General features: G+C 58.6%; 5 protein-coding genes across 5 annotated transcripts; 1 reads left to right on the plus strand and 4 right to left on the minus strand.

Moving 5' to 3' along the window:
* Nucleotides 1-1,358: 1,358 nt before the first annotated feature.
* Nucleotides 1,359-2,201, minus strand: SPRG_02725 (hypothetical protein). The gene has a single exon (XM_012341314.1). The coding sequence runs from the start codon at nucleotides 2,179-2,181 to the stop codon at nucleotides 1,405-1,407; it is 777 nt and encodes a 258-aa protein (XP_012196704.1). The 5' UTR covers nucleotides 2,182-2,201; the 3' UTR covers nucleotides 1,359-1,404.
* Nucleotides 2,202-2,838: 637 nt separating this feature from the next.
* On the minus strand, nucleotides 2,839-3,759 carry SPRG_02726 (hypothetical protein). Its single transcript, XM_012341315.1, has one exon. It carries the CDS (start codon nucleotides 3,753-3,755, stop codon nucleotides 2,883-2,885), a length of 873 nt encoding a protein of 290 aa, XP_012196705.1. The 5' UTR covers nucleotides 3,756-3,759; the 3' UTR covers nucleotides 2,839-2,882.
* A 1,122-nt stretch (nucleotides 3,760-4,881) lies between these two features.
* SPRG_19444 (hypothetical protein) lies at nucleotides 4,882-7,370 on the minus strand (the record flags this gene model as incomplete). Its single annotated transcript, XM_012341668.1, has 11 exons — nucleotides 4,882-5,259; nucleotides 5,315-5,452; nucleotides 5,509-5,584; nucleotides 5,634-5,751; nucleotides 5,804-5,861; nucleotides 5,906-5,992; nucleotides 6,038-6,098; nucleotides 6,141-6,396; nucleotides 6,441-6,585; nucleotides 6,627-6,931; nucleotides 6,978-7,370. Coding segments are annotated over 11 exons (2,015 nt in total), but the record flags the coding sequence as incomplete, so codon positions are not given.
* Nucleotides 7,371-7,815: 445 nt separating this feature from the next.
* On the plus strand, nucleotides 7,816-9,264 carry SPRG_02729 (hypothetical protein; the record flags this gene model as incomplete). Its single annotated transcript, XM_012341316.1, has 3 exons — nucleotides 7,816-8,870; nucleotides 8,927-9,203; nucleotides 9,256-9,264. The coding sequence occupies 3 exons, from the start codon at nucleotides 7,816-7,818 to the stop codon at nucleotides 9,262-9,264; spliced, it is 1,341 nt and encodes a 446-aa protein (XP_012196706.1).
* A 452-nt stretch (nucleotides 9,265-9,716) lies between these two features.
* On the minus strand, nucleotides 9,717-11,796 carry SPRG_02730 (TKL protein kinase; the record flags this gene model as incomplete). The annotated part of the gene is made up of 6 exons (XM_012341317.1): nucleotides 11,485-11,796; nucleotides 11,146-11,436; nucleotides 10,997-11,079; nucleotides 10,481-10,949; nucleotides 10,175-10,433; nucleotides 9,717-10,121 (listed from the first exon to the last, which is right to left on the minus strand). The coding sequence occupies exons 1-6, from the start codon at nucleotides 11,766-11,768 to the stop codon at nucleotides 9,717-9,719; spliced, it is 1,791 nt and encodes a 596-aa protein (XP_012196707.1). The 5' UTR covers nucleotides 11,769-11,796.
* Between the last annotated feature and the right edge of the window lie 503 nt (nucleotides 11,797-12,299).

Here is a 12,299-nt window from a genome sequence, read left to right on the forward strand (position 1 = left end):
GGCGCGGCGACGCTCCGGCGGCGAGGAGCTGCGAGACCACGCTGCTGTGGCCGTGCGCCGCCGCCATGCCAAGCGGCGAGTTGCCGTCTTTTGTGCGTCCGCCGTCGACGTCAATGTCGTTGTGTTTTAAAAGAAAGGCGACCATGGCCTCGTTACCCGTGATGGCGGCCACGAGCAGCGGCGTCAAGACCTCGTCGCCGTCTGCGACGCAGACGGACGCGAGTTTGGTGGCAGTGAGGCGGAGGATGGCCGCTACAATGTGCACACTGCCGCCTTCGACGGCCAAGTTGACGTAGCCATGAATGTCGGCGGCGGCGGTCGTGGCCAGACACCTGGTCGTCGATGCGATGGGCATAAAGGTCGGGTAGGATGGCGCGAGACAGGCGGCGCCGAGCGCATCTTGGATCTCGCGTGGCGACGCCACGGCCAAGTGCTTGGTGAGGGCCGGCACGTCGTTGGCGGCGACGGCGGCGAGAAGAGGGCTCATGGTCGTTGCGCGAATCGAAGAGTGATCGACCTGCGCATGTTGTCGTGCCGAGTGTACGGTTTGTCAATCTCCAAACCGTCTCTATCGCGTCGGATTGGTTCATTCTCAGCCAATCGGACGCCTTGCATTTACAAAGTCCAGAGCAGGTAGAGAGACGGAGGCCCTTTCGAATGGAAGGAGACGGGCACGAGGGTGCGGATGTACATCTCTGCCCACGACTACGAGGGTACGCGACGTCTAGTCCACGTTATTCGATCAATGGAAGTGGTTAAACCGATGAAAATCCATGAGGGACAGTTGAGACGCTATCGATAAAAAATGAGGTTGCAATGCGCTGAGATTCCACCAGGCACAAGCGCACGGCCATCAGAACGACGATCCAATGCAGCGTTGTGGGTACCGGTACTGACGTCAGTGGAGCCTACCATCTCTCTCAGATCTCTCTCTGCAGTTCGATTAGCTCTCGGCCGTCCATACGGGTATTGCCGTTGATGCTTCCGGCGCCATCATCCTCGAAAGTGCAATTTGGCAAATGATGGTACCGATCCAAGACTGGATCAGGTGACGAGCCTTTTTGTTGCCAACGTCTGTCACGATGGTGAATCTTGCGGTGTCGACGTGGCATCGACGTTGTCTTCAAGAAGCTGGGGGTCAACCCAGTCGCCCGCTCCACCTCGACAAGGACGTCGCCGACTCGGGATGGTACCGCGCATGGGCCGACTGGTACAGTATGCGACGACGACATTCCACCACCCGCACCGCCGAGAACGCTTAAAATTTGGCGTCCGCGCAAGAGACGTGGCACACCTTTCCATCGCCTCGCACTGCACGTCGTCGCACAGGCGCGTCGGTCTCTTTGAAAGTAGGTTGCTTGGGAGAAAGAGTAAATAGATTCAGTGGCAATAATCTTGTATCGACTAGTTGGCGTCGATGCGGCCGTGGATGCGGGCCTTGAGCTTGGAAATCTTTTGCTGGACGCGGCCAAAGTCGACCTTTTCCCGCTCGCGCACCGCGTAATTCGTATACTGTTTCGCTTGACGGAGCTTGGAGATGCTGCTTTTGATCGCGTTGCCGTCGACGGATGCGAGCGCGCGGCTATGGGCCATGTGGCACAGCTGGACGATCTCGTCGTGGCCATACAGGAGCGCGAGGTCCGTCGCCGTGGCGCCGCCACCGTTGCGCGCATCGATGGTCGCGCCCGCGTCCAGGAGCATGGCCGCGGCGCCAGTAAACCCGTGGGCTGCCGCCATCGCGAGCGGGCCGTTGCCGTCGCGCGTGCGCCCTGCATTCGGATCGACGCCGTCCTCGAGCAGAAAGTGCATCGCATCCGTGTCGCCGCGAATCGCCGCGATGAGGAGCGGCGTGAGGAGCTCGACGCCGCCTGTGTCCTCGGCCACGTCGCGCCACGCGACGCCGGTCGCTCGGCTCATGCCAGCCATGATGTGCAAGTCGCCGCCCTGTGCGGCGGCATTGAGCAGTGAGTGGAGTGTTGCGGTGGGCGCTGCGGAGAGAAAGGCTTGGACCGATATCTTGTCGAGGAGGCAGTACAGAACGTCGTACGATCGCCCGAGGCAGGCAGCGCGGAGGATCGATGCGAGGGCGTCGGGCGGGTAGGGCCCGTCGAAGAGCGCGGCAACGCGGCGAACGTCGGCGCGGTCGATGGCCGCCAGCAGCTCGGTCACATGTCCTGCCATCGTGTTGTCTGGATGTGAAATCGGAATTGCGACAGCCGGTCGCTTGGTATGCGACATGCCACAAGCGCCAAAAAGGCAACCTGACCTACTACACCTACCAACTATTAGTTAGTCGTGCCGATGACTGAGTTGTCGAGTACAACCGCGTCGATCGTCTCGCTTGGCTTGGACAACGAAGTGGCGTCGCAAACAAGGAGTCGGGTGTCCGAAGGCAGCTCATCGCCTCTAGCATTGGGCGCGTGCTTGTCGCGTGGCCTCTGAACTTTCGTGATCGGATATCATGTGCGAGGAGGCCAGAGCTGGAGGCCAGCGGGATCGCAAGCCCACGTTCAGGGTCGGATTTATGGCTCGCGCTACTGCGCTTAAAAAGGCCAGCGATGTGTTGAGCTCTCTTGCTCGCCATCTGCCTCGTCGCTTCATCGCCAACGTTGCCTTCTCTCGTGTGCAACGACGTTTGAGGTTGGGGCTCAAAGCGCGAGATTGCCAAGTTGCTTTTGGAACGATTCGGGTCGTAACATGTTATAACTAGGTACCCACATCGACCATTACATGGTGGCGCCAAGGTACTTGCACGTTTGACGGCGCGTGAGCAGCGCAACGAGGTCGGCGCTCGTCACTCGTGACTCACAACCACGAAGCAGTGGCAACAGCAAAGGTCGAGGAAGAAAGGTGGTGGTGTATAAATAAGCTAATGGCATCGACTAGGGTGTCGAGGCCGTGGGGTCGCTCGACGTCGACGACGACGAGTGCACGGCCGAGAGCCGCCCGTTCTGGCCTGAAATCCGACCTTTCAGGCTCGATATCTTCTTGTGCAGCGAGCTAAAGTCGACCTTTTCGCGCTCTCGGACCGCGAACGACGTGTGCGCCTTGGAGCGCCGGATGCGCTGGATCGTCGACTCGATCGCGCGGCCGCTCACGTGCATGTGGCCGTGCTGGTCGTCCATGCCGAGAAGGCAGAGGATGTTGAGGTGGCCGTACGCGCGGGCCATGTCATAGGCGCTCTCACCCTTGCCGTTGCGGTGCTCTGGGTTGGCGCCGGCCTCGAGCAGGATCTGCACGGCCGCATGGTGGCCATGAGCGGTCGCCATGCACAGCGGCGAGTTGCCGTCCCGGGTTGCGCCATAGTTCACATCCACGTTGGCCTCGAGAAGATAGTTGATCATGGCCACGTCACCGTGGATCGACGCGACGAGGAGCGGGGTCAGTAGCTCCTTTCGGCCGTCCGGCAGCGTTCGCGTCTCGTAGCAGTCGGCCATGTTGATGCCGGTGAGCCGGCCAAGACACGCGACGATGCTGAGGTTGCCGCCTTGCACGGCGAGGTTCATGAACTGCGACACGATGTGGCGGTTGCGCGCTTCGGGCAGCGACGCGAGGAAGACAAAGGCGCCGTGGTCAATGAGTGACGTCAGGATCAAGTACGAGCGCGAGAGACAGGCGGCGGCGATGAGCGACCGGCTTGCTTCCGGTGACGACGAGGCAATGTCGGCGGCCTTCAAGAGGCTATGGACGGCGTCAGCGTCGCCGCGCTCGATGGCGTCGAGGAGGCTCTGGTGCGGCTTACTACTCGGTGGCATTTCGCACAAATGACACCTGTGCGAGAGGCTCGCGCCAATTGCAACCAGCTGGGATTGCCCTTCTGGCCGCTACCACAGGTCTTGGGGTTTGTATGGGCATACAACGAACGTGGTATTTAAATGGACAACATGAACAGTGATGAATTATATTACACAGCTGTAACAGTGTTACACATGGTGCAGCTACGTCTCGCGCCATTAACCGGTTTGGGAACCGGTCTGGCTACATGTCCTTGACAGCCATGCAGCGAACTGGACACTCTGCTCACGGTTGGCACGGTAGAGCTTCGTCCAACGTGGTGTCTTCGGCTAATGTTTTTGCTGTATATAGCAAAAGACTAAGGTCGCTGGCGGCATGAGCCAACGCGTCGGCGGTGCACCAGATATTTCTTGCCGTAAAGACTGGGTTGGTGTATCATCGCGCCCAGATCCAACATCGACAGACCCAAACGCCTTTAAAGGTGGCACCTTCTCGCACAGGGATGAGTCTCTCTGTAGGAGAGGGGGTGATGCTTCCACCAGAGCCAGCCGTATGCATGATGCTATACCCCGTACACTGCGATATACTCCTCGACGATGATGCGACGCAATCCTGTTAACTTTTATTCAGAAGCATCGCAATGAATCATTGCGATGCTACTGAGTGCCACAACGGGCGTGCGACAAGGAGCGAGGTTGCAATGCGTTGTCGTGGTTGCACGACAGCATTCAATAAACCGGTTAACATGGGACTGCGTGTGTAACCGACTCCAAAATGGCGCGATTTCACGGCGCCGATTGCACCTCTGACGCCATGGATGGAGCCTCCCATCGGAGCCAGCCCATCCTGCTCGACCTGCCTTTCGATTCGAATATCTTCTGAAGCTCCACGCTCATGCTACTACGCAGTCGTTCGATGCTGATAGCGCGAGTGGCTTGCCCACCGGACTCCCGTTGAGGAGAGTATCAAATGCTATCCTGGTGTCAAAATTATTGGATAGATAGATAGATAGATAGATAGATAGATAGATAGATAGATAGATAGATAGATAGAAAGATAGATAGATAGATAGATAGATAGATAGATAGATAGATAGATAGATAGATAGATAGATAGATAGATAGATAGATAGATAGATAGATCTTCTTAAAAGCTTGCATAGATAAACTCTTGATCGCCAATCATAATCTCGGTGCCATCGCAAGCCGACGCGCGCACCTTGCGCTTGAGGAGCTCGATCCGGTCGCGCCGCCGGCTCTCATAGTCGCATTCGCTCACGACAAAGTCGGTTTTGGCCTTGGCGAGTTCTTTGAGCGAGTCGCGCGCGTGCTTGCGGATCTCGGCGCAGCGCAGCAGCAGCTCCTTGGACGAGACACCGAGCAAGTGGTCTTCTGCCGCGGCCTCGACCGTCTCGATCGACCGATACGCGAGGCGCTTAGGCTCGGCGATGGCGCTGCTGCGAGGGACGAGACCGCTCGCCTTCATGGTCATGGCGATGATGTTGCGCTGCTGCCACGACGACGCCTACGCTTCCCGATTTGCAAAACTGGAAAAGGCGATGCAGAACGAGGTACTGTACATGGCGCGCGGGGGTCGCGCTGGCGGGGCGCGTGCGGTGACCGCGATGGGCGATGGCCTCCATGCGATCTTTGTGCTCCTTGATCTTTTGTCGGCGGAGCTGCTCGTCGACCACTTGTTGGTCGGAATCAATGAGTGCCTAGATGCCTCTTGATGATGATGCACTGCTAGCACGAAGTTGATGGAGTTGGATACTTGGATGAGCCGCTTCTCGTGCTTGGGGTTGATGGTGTTGATGACGCCTTCAATGCGGTTCTGTGCGCGCAAGCGACTAGAAACGGTTTTCCGGTCCATGATGACGTGGCACGCGGAGAGACTACTTGAGGGAAAGGTCCATCGTGGCCACGAGCGACGGTGGCACAGGGTCCGTGGTCGCTAAGAGCGTCGTGTTGCGGCGCCGAGTGTCTTGAAGCTCGAGCTCGATGATGTCGCGAACATCTAAGAATGTGCCATGAACTATCTCTTCGTCTCGAGCTATGGTTTTGGTTACCGGGTGTCACGAGCTTGGAGCCGACGGCAAATGTCTTTTTACAAAAAGCTGTCGTGACCTGCATGTGTGTGCACAGGATACGCGAGGACAGTGGTTGCCAACCTTGAATTTCTCTGCTACGATTGCTGGTGTGTAGTTGTGGTTGAGTCGATCCAACAACGCGTCGCCACAACTCGTGTGGAATGGATTCTACAGGGGGCTATCGACGAGCCATATCACCCCTCAACGGTGCACCGATGCATCGGTCGCCTCGTCATCCTTTGCTAAAACATCGAGCGTTCGCTGCGTGAGTCGGCTAGAAGCAGTGATGAGTCGGAGATACGGGGCAGTGCTGTACCGGGAGCGCTCGGCCTGCACCATCGAGTCAAGGAGAACGTCCGACTCGAGCGGGTCGTCCTGCAGCGTTGAGTCCGACTTGCTCTTCTCACGTACGATGCAGCGCTGGTCGTTCTGAAGGTCATCGAGGGACGCAATACTATGGTTCCAGTGCCCCGCTGCGGAAATGGGCTCGTGCGCTGGCGGCAAATCGCTGCCCGTGACGGAACCCGTGACCGCCATGCCCAGCTTGATGTCGCGTCGGGCCATCTCGCACTCTACGTCGTCGTTCACTCGCTGTTTGCGCTCTGCAAATGCCTACCAGCGCGGGTCATGCCGCCGTCTGGGTTGACATCGTGCATGTCATCGTAGGCTGCGATTGGCTCTGGCAGCCCGTCGACAGTGTACTGGAGACGGGGCACGGACCGCACGGCCGGCAGCGTCTTAAAGCCCATTTTGCGTCGCTCCTACACCGATGCGTCCCACAACGTTGAATCAGCAAACGAACCAATTCTTTGGCCGTCTTGCGCATCTCCAGAAAGCGAGTCGGCGGCTTGGACGCCGCGGCGACGTTGGCCGACGTTGCAGTAGGATACCGCAGCTTTCGTCCGAGCTCGCGCTCGACTGCTGCGACGTCTTCCAGCACGATGGGTGCTTGGTTAAGCATCTGTAGCATTGGGAAGCCCTCTCGTCTCGGCACGGGCGCCAATGTGCGCGCCCGATAGACGGCAGGACACCGCGTCTTGTCCGGCACGATGCACGCCGCCTGCAAGTCGATCTCGATCGCATACGTAGCGTCCCGAGGTGTCGGTGCTAACAGCATTGATATGGGCCCTACGACAGCGCACGAAGGGCACACCTTGAAAGAGAGCTTCGAGGAGGTAGACTCGATTGGTGACGAGCGGGAGCGGGTTGGCAGAGATGTCGAGGTCGCGGAGGTGGTGCAGCCGAGAGAGGTGGAGTATATCGTCCATAACGTGCAGTTGGTTGCTACCCACATGGAGTGTGTGAAGTGTCGGGAAGGACCGCCGTAGCCATTGCCCGGGCAGCCGCGTGAGACCATTGTGACTCAAGTCCATGATTTGCAGGTGCGGCAGGTACTGCAGTGAGCGCGGCACGCGCACAAGGTGCAGCTTTGTAAGGCGCAAGCACATCGACGTCTCGGCGTCGAGCATCTCTTGCTTGGCAACCTTGCGCAGGTCGACTTCGTTCCATGCGTCTGCGTCGTCGTCGTCATCAAAGCGGGGCATCGGGTCAATCTAAAAATAGAATGCAAATCAAGAATACAAGCCGTGGTGCTGCCACGTCAGATGCGCTGGTGGGTCATGTGACGACTCGTTCCAGCTCACGACTCGCACCAGCTCTCACGCGCACTCCCCTTCGAGGGTAATGTATCCCATCATCCAGTGCGACTCGGTTTCTGTCATGACGCATCAACATGTCTTTTGCAACGGATCAAGAAAAGGGATCGTGTTGCAGCTTCAAGCGCTCTGGAAGCACCATCCTGCAGCGGTGTCGAGACGTGGGTACGGACTGACCCATCCGTATTACATGAAATAAATAAAGAGATGGCGATCGTTATCTTTGCACGAGTCGACTATGCCAGCAAATTGTCCGACCGCTGAAATCATTTTAGTCTTTTGGACGACGACACGGACCGTTTTAGATTTGATAAGCGAACGCGCCGCTGCGATTCCATGCTCGCGAGCCCCAAGCGCCAAGTGCGTCCCAAGGTCTCTTCCGCGCTGCAAATCGGCCCGATGCTGCTGCCCGAGATCCTCGAAGTCATTTTCGAGCACCTCAGCGACAATGTGACGCTCCGTGCGTTCCTCACAGCATGGCCCGAGAAGCACCTGACGCTGCCGCTGCAAGCGCTTCGGCAGCTTCTTGGCCACACAACGAGCCAGCTCCGCGTCGCGTGGCCAATCGTTCATGTATTAGAAGACAATCTGGACGAACAAACAATGGACTATCTGTACGGGACGTTTCCGTTGTCGCCGCAGATCCACATCGAGTATCAGCTGGGCGACGCGGCCGACCTCGACGACGTCCTTCAAGACTACGGTCCGTGTCTGGCGGCCCTTAAGCTCTACTCGTCGTTCGAAGACATCGACGACGTCCGGGAGATGCGCAGTTTGCTGCTCTCGGTGCCGCATCTGCGCCGGCTCGAAGTCCACCTGATCGACCGCAATGATGCGACGCATGGGCTCTCGCTTCTGCTCCAAGTGCTCGAGCACCCAACACTGACGCACTTGACGCTGGCCAACGGCGAAGATCCCGTCGAGCTTGACATTGCCTTTTCGCACCAGCTGCTCAAGTGGCTCGAGACGCGCCGCGTCCAGCATCTCTCGCTCGAGAACCTGTTTTTGGCCACGAACGCGGCGCTTCCGTCGGCCCTCAGCCGCGCGATCGCCGAGAACAACCAGCTCCAAGCGCTGCACTTGCGGACCGTCAATGTTTTCGAAAGCAGCGTGCTGCACGGCTACACCTTGCCAAACTCCGTCACGTCGTTCGAGTGGGAAGAGCTGAGTGCGTCGGACAGCAGTGCCATCGACAACCTCGTCGCCGCCATCCAAGATGCACGGGCCCTGCGGCACTTGGCATGGAAAAACGCCGTGCGACTCCTCACCGATACGCGGGTACGCCGCGTGCTTTCCCAGCTCACATCGCTGACCTTGCACAACGTCACGTCGAGCGAGATGCCGGCGCTGGTCTCGGGCTTGCAGCACGTTCCGCACCTCCAGCACCTCACGTGTACAACAGCACGTTCCAAGGTGCATCCGTTGAAGCTTTTCTCGCCGCCGTCAGCTTGTGTCGGAACCTCGAAGAGCTGAGTGTTTATGGCCATCGGTTCACAGCCACAGAACTCGGTCTCTGGCTGGTCGCGGTGCTTCGCTGGCCGCAGCTGCGGTCGCTGGCGCTGGCGTCGCACCGATGCTCGCTCCAGCAGTGCCTCTCGCTACTACCGGCCATTGCTGCCGCGGCCAAGCACCTCACAACGTTGGATTTGGCCAACGACGTGTGGTCGCTCGATGAAAAGAACGTCTTTTGGCGAGAGCTCGCAACGGTTGCACGCGTCGAGATTGTTCGGGACGCGAGTGATGCCAACAACCAGCAGCGGGGAATAACTATGACAGGCACCGTAATCACTGCCGTTTCCAACCAAGAGGCCGTCCAACGATGCGTCCTCACCACGTAGCGAATCGGCGAGGCATCTCGGGACAATTCATCCACAAGTGAGCATTCTTGCCCGTTCTGCATCAAGTCGTAGTCTCCATGCTCTGTGGAACAAGTTGTCGTCGATGACGCGTTGGGCTCGGCGAACCAATTGATACCACGCTCTCCTGTCAGGCGAGTGTTTCGCAAGTGCCGATGCATGAGCGCTGCGACAGAAGTGCTTTGAGCATCTTTGCATTGCTGAACACTAACCAGCACCCAAGTTCTTTCCCAATTACTTCAGCAGAGTTCTGTGGAGTTTTTGTCGATGATATCGAGTGCTGTAAACCAACCAGCGCTCCGATCTGGACTACCGTCGAGACGGATTGCTTTTCTTTCAACTTGATAAACATACGCTACTTCGGCGACGTGGCGTCCTGTGCTACAGCTCGCCCATATTCTGGCGCAACTTTGACAGCATGGCCGAAAGCTGCAGCGCCGACGGCCGGTCGTTTGCGTTTAGCTGCAGACATTGCGTCGCCACTTGTGGCACCCACGTTGGAACGCCGACACCATCCAAAGTCGGGTGCAGCCGCCCTTCGCAGACCTCGCGCAAGATGTAGTGTTGCTGCAGTGCGTTGCCCGTCTTTGGGTGCCGCAGGTCCGCGTATGGTACCTTGTGCGTGCACAGCTCCGACAAGACGACCCCGAACGAGTAAATGTCGGCCGCCGCCGTGTAGCTCGTGCCCGCGACGATCTCGGGCGCCATCCACTGGTACGTGCCAATGCCGTTGGTCATCGTGTCGTCGGCGGCGCGCGACGCACCAAAGTCCGTGAGCTTGGTGCCCTACCCGCCATAGGCTTAGGGATACGAATTGCAATCAACAATTGAAAACAAACCTTAATTGTGTCCAGGAGGATGTTGCGGCTCTTGAGGTCGCGGTGGATGATCGGGACCTTGAACGTGTGCAAGTACACGAGGCCGTGGATGACGCGCATGAGGACGTCGTACTTTTGGCTCCACGTAAAGACACCAGGACGCGCCGTCATGAGGTACGATCTCAAATCGCCGAGGTCCATGTACTCGACGACGCACTCGATCTCGATCGGGCGGGTCCAGCTGGCACCGACAAAATGGATGACGTAGTCGCTATCGAGTCTACGCAGCAGAGTTGTCCAGATAGCACACAGTTGGGTAGCGCGTACTGGGACATGAGAACAATCTCATCGATGAACTTTTGCACGGAGCGCGGGTCCTTTTGCTTGAGGCGCTTGATCGCGACTTGCCTGCCGCCGTAGACACCGAGCCAGACTTCACCGTACGCGCCGGAGGCCAATGGCTTCTTGCTCGTCACGCGGAGGTCCTCGAGCACAAGGCGGTGGTGTAGAAGGGCTTGTATGTCGAGATTGATGTACGGCTCGGGGTACGTCTTGTGGTGCTGGCTGGTGTCATTGGGCCCATTTGTGGGCCCCGTCGGCCCTGTCGCGAAGCTGCTGTTGCGTGTACGCGGCTTGGGGTCTCCCCGGTTGGATGTCCTTGCAAGCGTTTGGTAGACAGGGCTATCACGACGTGTCTCGACAGGCACCTTGCGCCGCCGAGAGCAAAAGACGTAGCCACCGACGACAGCAATGAGGACGGCAACGCCGCAGCCGACACCGACAATGATCGCGGTCGCTACAATACAATAGAGTGAGTGCACTAGCGTCTCGCAACAAGCCTACGCGACGAGCTCTTGCTGGGTGATGTGCACTGCGCCGTGACGGTGAGAAGCTTGCGGACGCTGGCGCACGGGTTGCCAAACACGCTACTTCGTCATGAGCCTCTATAGATGCATACGAGTAGGTGCCTGTTGTCGGCGCTGACGCTGCACGCTGCCTTACCGAGACAGGCCGCAGCGACGATCTGGGTCGCGTTCGCCGCGTCGCACTTGCCCTTGGCGGCGTAGAGTCCCACGTTACTTGGCAAGCCATAGGAGGCAAAGAGGATCGTGCTGATGCTCGTGGAAGCGTCGGGACAGGAAAGGGACAGCGTGCTGTTCTCTGTCACGTTGGCAGTGGCGAGAACCGCGCCCGGGTCGAGAACGAGCGTTTGCGTGGCGGCTGCGCACTGCGCCGTGACGGTCAAGTGCTTGCCAGTGCCAACGCATTCGTCAGTAAACCAGCTACGGCAAGCGTCAGAGCTCTCCGACATGGTCGCCAAGACGCCGTACCTGTTGACCGCCCAGAGACTGCACGTTTGCTGCTGGAGACAGTAGCTCTGCACGATGGGCTTGGACTTGGGCGAGTCGCAGTAGCTCTCGACCGACGCGGCGAGACCGTCGCCTTTGGGCATCCCGTAGGACGCAAAGAGGATCTTGTTGATTGCCGTTGTCGCGTCCGGGCAGGTTAGCGTCAGCGTCATGTTTTCGCCCACGGTCTGCGTCACGATCGCCGTGCCAGGGTCCTGCGTCAGGAGCGCAGTCGCCGTTGGCAGCAGCAGGAGCCAGCGCCGCATGATACCAAATAAGGTAAAGTGAGAAAGGCCATCGATGTGCCACGATCAATAATAAAACACGGCTGTGGCGGCCAAAATTCAGAGACGCTTACTCAGCCGTCTCTTCAGTTGAGATGGAAAAAGAAACGAGAAAGCACTAGTGGTCGGAAAGCCAAAAATGGAGAGGAAGTGAGCTGACCAGGCTCGGTGTTTATTAGCGGAGCTGAGGAGCCGAGATTGGTGGCTCGCGTTGATTGGGGGGCTCGGCTGGGTGGCGCGAGGCTGTCCGAGGGCGACAGGCCTGCGGCTGGGTGGCGCGAGGCTGTCCGAGGGCGACAGGCCTGCGGCTGGGTGGCGCAAGGCTGTCGTAGGACGACGGGCCTGCGGGTGTCTCAAGGGGCAGGCTCGGCTAACCGGCTGGGTTAGCCGGCTGCGCTAACCCGTCTAGCTAACCGGCTGGCTGTGGGTGTGCAAGTCGGCTCTCGCTGGTCTAGTGTGTGTGTGGGGAAAACGTCATCACCAAGGGCTACACGCCGAGTGACAAAAGGTGGT

The sequence above is a fragment of the Saprolegnia parasitica genome (genome assembly GCF_000151545.1).
Source record: "Saprolegnia parasitica CBS 223.65 unplaced genomic scaffold supercont2.7, whole genome shotgun sequence".
Lineage (NCBI taxonomy): Eukaryota > Oomycota > Saprolegniomycetes > Saprolegniales > Saprolegniaceae > Saprolegnia > Saprolegnia parasitica.